Raw genomic sequence first — 5000 nt, 5'->3', positions numbered from 1 at the left:
TATATATATGTATATATTTTTTATATGTATGTATATATACATATATATAAAAATGAATATATATACATGTACATACACACATATATATGTATATGTATATGTATATGAATATATACATATATATGTGAGTATGTATATACATGTATATACATGTATATATACATATATACACACACACACACACGCGTATCAACACACACACACACACACACACACACACACACACACACACACACACATATATATATATATATATATATATACATACACATATACATATATACACATATATATACAATATACACACATATATACATATATATACATACACATATATAAACACACACTATATATGTATATATATATATATATATATATATATATATATATATATATATATATATATATATAATGCCTGCGCTCTGACTGCTGGCTTACGGCGAGAAAACGACATATTGCCTTGAGAAGTCAAACGCAGGTGCCATAGGGGAAGTCACCGCCGTGGCACAAGTGTTAGCGCGCCGAACTGCGGTTGATTAGGAAGAGCATCCAATCAGGCAAGGGTGACACTGCCACATAACCTCTCAATAGTGAAATGAAAGAGGCCTATGTCCTGTAGTGGAATAAATGGCTGTTTGAAAAAAAAAAAAATATACATAAATATACATGTATACATGTAAACATATATATATATATATATATATATATATATATATAGATAGATAGATAGATAGGTAGATAAATAGATACACATATGTATATGTATATGTATATATACATATATATATATATATATATATATATGTATATATACACATATATATAAATGTATATCTATATATATGCACATACATATATGTGTATATATATAAGTATATGTACAAACATACATGTGTTTATGTTTACAAGAGCTGTTCCCCCTCCGCCTGCCAACCCGCAGGTACTTGGGCTCGGACGACCACTACGGCGAGCGCACGCACCAGCGGTCCTGGGAGGATGGCTCTCGCTCGCTCGACAACTACAAGCGAAGGATGATGGCCGCCTTCGAGTTCTTCCAGAAACTTCACGTCAAATACTACTCGGTGGGCGCCTTGGGGTGGCAGGGAGGGTTAAGGGGAGCCCTCGGCTGCTTATTGGGGATACACATTTGATGATATTCATGATGAGAATGTATTCATCACTTGACATTTCAGTAGCTTGCGTCATGTAGTGTGTAAGTTCCCTGAGAAGTCGGACTGACATCAGTGCCCTTTCGCCCTCAAGGTGAGCGACCGCGACATGGCGCCGGAGGGAGAGAACTATGACCAGACCAACACCTTCCTTGACGAAATGGTGACGCTGGCGTGTGACCTGCAGAGGCAGACGGGCATGAAGCCTCTGTACTACAGCGCTGACCTGTTTTCTCACCCTCGCTACATGAACGGCGCTGGCTCCAACCCCGACGCCCACGTGTTCGCGTACGCCTGCGCCCAGGTCAAGCGCAGCATGGACGCCGCCAAGCGCTTGAACGCCGAGAACTTCGTGTTCTTCAACCCCCGCGACGGCTACCAGAGCGTCCTGCAACGCCAGTTCTTCCGCGACATGTCCCACATGGCGCAGCTGTACCGTATGGCGGCGCAGTACAAGGACAAGATCGGCTTCAGGGGCCAGCTGCTGATCCAGCCTAAGCCAGCCGACCCTCGCCGCCACCAGTACGAGTCCGACGCCATGTCAACCATGCACATGCTGCGCCACTTCGCCCTCGACAAGCACTACAAGCTGTACATCAAGCCCGCCTTCTCTCGCCTCACCAGCCGCCCCTACGAGCACGACGTCTACATGGCCGCCGCTTACAACATGCTGGGCTGCCTCGACGCCTCCGACAGCTGGCCAGAGTTCAACGCGACGTCAGATATCTGCGCACAGGACATGCGGGACGCGACGCTCGTCATGAAGTGCGTGCTCGAGCAGGTGAGGCTTCGGAGGCCCTTTGTGCCCTCTGTGTGAGCGAATTCCAATCTAGCCATGTCCTGCTCCTGATTCCCAGTGATCTCAATGTAGCTTGCTGCGGCAGAATGTGCAGTACGAGAGTTTCCCAGAAATGATCAAATGCTTTCCGTTTGGCAGGGCGGCCTGCAGCAGGGCGGCTTCACCCTGGGCGGCCGCGTCCGCCGCGAGTCCACCGAGCCTCGAGACCTGTTCCACGGCCACATCATGGCCATGGACACCTTCGCCCGCGCCCTCAGGAACGCCGCCCGCATGATCTCCGACGGATCCTTCAGCCGCAGCATCCAGCAGGTATGTCTCCGATGTTTTTTTCTTGCATTCTTTGTGACGAAATCTGGCCCTGTAAGTTCCATCCTTCTACTGAATTTTCCAACGGGTAATAGATGACATGAATAACGTTTGATATGTTGATAATGTGTGGAATATGCTCTCCTACAAATTTATTGTATTTACGAATCTTCTCAGCAGATTATCTAGCGTTCTTTCCCCTCGCCTTTTATGCAACATTTCCCGATAGATATCCTTACACCACATGTCCTGCATCCTTAAACATTTATGTCAGCCACAGATGAACCCCAGATGAACTTACTTCTCCCAAATGCGTTTTACCGTATTTGATGACACAAAAAAATGATAAAACAATCCCCTGGGTAATTAATGCGAAGATGCAGGGAATGGTTCTAATATGCCCGCGAGTCTCATATGCCGTCAGATAAGATACTAATGTTGACTTTCATCCTAACACGTCACCTGACTGTGTACGTATCCCCCTAACAATTCTCTCTCTCTCTCTCTCTCTCTCTCTCTCTCTCTCTCTCTCTCTCTCTCTCTCTCTCTCTCTCTCTCTCTATCTATCTCTCTCTTTCTCTCTCTCTGCCTCTCTCCCTCCCTCCCGTACTCATCCACTCTCTCTCGGTCTCTCTCCCCCCTTCATTCACTCACTCACTCACTCACTCATTCACTCACCTCGAGCCCGTTCCTTGCAGCGCTACTCGTCCTACAAGTCTGGGTTCGGCGAGCGCGTGGAGATGGGCAACATGACCTTCGACGACTGCGAGGACTTTGTTCGCAAGAACGGAGAACCTCTGCACCAGTCCAGCCGCCATGAGCACTACGAGAACATGTTCAACTACTACATCAGTCCTCCTCGGCAGTAGATAACATCACATTTAGTTAACATGCCTCTACCACCGTGCCATTTTTAAAATATTTGCGCGGTTATAAGTGTCAATAAGATCTCACAAACGCAGCTGGGTGTGCCTTTAAGCAAGGGAGGTTTGGTACTGTAGGAAAGGTTTAAGCGAGAAGGAATGCGCCACGGAGCGAGGGATATGACTTTTTGACTCCCCGTCGGACGTCATGTCTTCCTCGGAACGACCGGGAATTCATGGAAATCTGACGAAGACATGTCAAAACGTCTAAAATTGCAACCTCTCGCTCAGTGAAGCCATTCTTTTTCGCCGCCGCCTCTGCTACATTCATCACAACAGACTCTTTTCATCGAGGTTCGGTTCTGCACCAAAGATCTTTCACACGAGGCCAGCCGACTGCCCGACGGACGAAAGGGGATCAGTAGCTCCTCCCACTTCCCTCGTCACAGGGGATCTACGGAGAGCGCAGCATCCAAAAGGGAGCAAACACCTTAAGTCTCTTGGATGCAGAGAATGATGTTAATGTTGCAACACCAAATTAAAACGAGAGTATAAATCTGTAGTATCAATCAGCATTTTTTTCTAAATTGAATTATACGATAACAAAATTAAGGGAAATATATAACCTCAAAGACTAACCCAAATGATTTAAGTGATATGAATAATAATGTTCATAAAGAAAGAAAAAGAACACCAAATGTATTGAAAGTAATTATGTACTAAAGCGAAATCTGATGGCGGAGATAAAGGGGAAAAGTGCTATACTTATAGGTAGGCGTCAGAATTTTTTTTAAAGTCACAGATGAAAGGAGACTGACTTAAATTCAAGTTTTTATTCTCGTTTGATAAAGATCGTCATCCAGTAGTGGTAAGCAGTAAAATGAGACATGATGAGACTACGAGTTTGATCTTTATTCATTTATCTATCTTTTTCATATTCATTAAAGTTTATTATACGAATTTCTCGCCTTAGCAAATTTCAAGTTTCATAAAAAAATATATATACATTATTAGCACATGGCTTTTTCATCATAAAAAATGGCAACTAGTAGGTCTTCCTCTGCTCAGATCATTATCACGTTTTTATTCCATATCCAAAACATTCAGAATGAAAATATAATCCCGAATTAAGTATTTCAGTTGAAATTACCTAAATTGGCGGTATACTGCTCATGATTCAGGACATCGCGTGTAAAACATAATAAACAAGTTGATTGGATTGTATATTACGAATAAATTTGGTCAATGCACTGTTATTCTCTAACCACCAGATTGGTACAATATACTGCATTTATTTTCATGTATATCATCAATTATCTGAGATTCATATTATTCTACTTGCTACACAGAGCTAACCTGGGCAGAGGTTTAACGGTTGCTTTTAAACTAAATTCATTATGTCTGGTAAGTAAAGGACAATGTTATTAAAAAAAAAAATAAAGTTATCATTAACAATCAGTGCATACTAATGAATGTATCGATAGAAGTCTTTGCGCAGAAGTTAATCCATTGTATACTTGTGATTTATTTCTTTAATGACAGACTAGATTAATTTGATTTGGTTCACTACTTCGTCTTCGTAATAATGAACACCAGTGTAATTAACCACGGTAGACTAGCCTGGCATATTTTAGTATGGAGAGACGGTAGCAAAGCCGCCTATTTAAAGTAAATTAAAACAGCTTCATTTAAATGTATAAAATGAAGCAAATTGTGAGATGAGAGTAGTTTGGATATCGTATTTTTTCGAGTATATGCAAGGCAAGGCTTACTGAGGACTTGGCTTAGCTGGCGTTTGTTTGTCGAAGAAATTAACAATGTGATTTATTTTTCTATTGTCTGTCTAACTTTTTTTTTCGTGGT

At 42.5% G+C, this 5000-nt stretch overlaps 1 protein-coding gene across 1 annotated transcript in view; it reads left to right on the top strand.

Moving 5' to 3' along the window:
- Nucleotides 1-4385, top strand: part of LOC125039610 (xylose isomerase-like) — an 8824-nt gene extending 4439 nt beyond the window's left edge. The window contains exons 2-5 of the mRNA XM_047633741.1: nucleotides 941-1082; nucleotides 1264-1950; nucleotides 2107-2277; nucleotides 2973-4385. Coding sequence (XP_047489697.1) covers nucleotides 941-1082; nucleotides 1264-1950; nucleotides 2107-2277; nucleotides 2973-3143 — 1171 coding nt within the window. The 3' untranslated portion in view covers nucleotides 3144-4385. The remainder of the gene's footprint in view (nucleotides 1-940; nucleotides 1083-1263; nucleotides 1951-2106; nucleotides 2278-2972) is intronic.
- The last annotated feature ends 615 nt before the right edge of the window (nucleotides 4386-5000 follow it).

Source organism: Penaeus chinensis, chromosome 27 (genome assembly GCF_019202785.1).
Source record: "Penaeus chinensis breed Huanghai No. 1 chromosome 27, ASM1920278v2, whole genome shotgun sequence".
Classification (NCBI taxonomy): Eukaryota; Metazoa; Arthropoda; class Malacostraca; order Decapoda; family Penaeidae; genus Penaeus; species Penaeus chinensis.
This window is presented reverse-complemented; position numbering and strand designations above follow the sequence as displayed.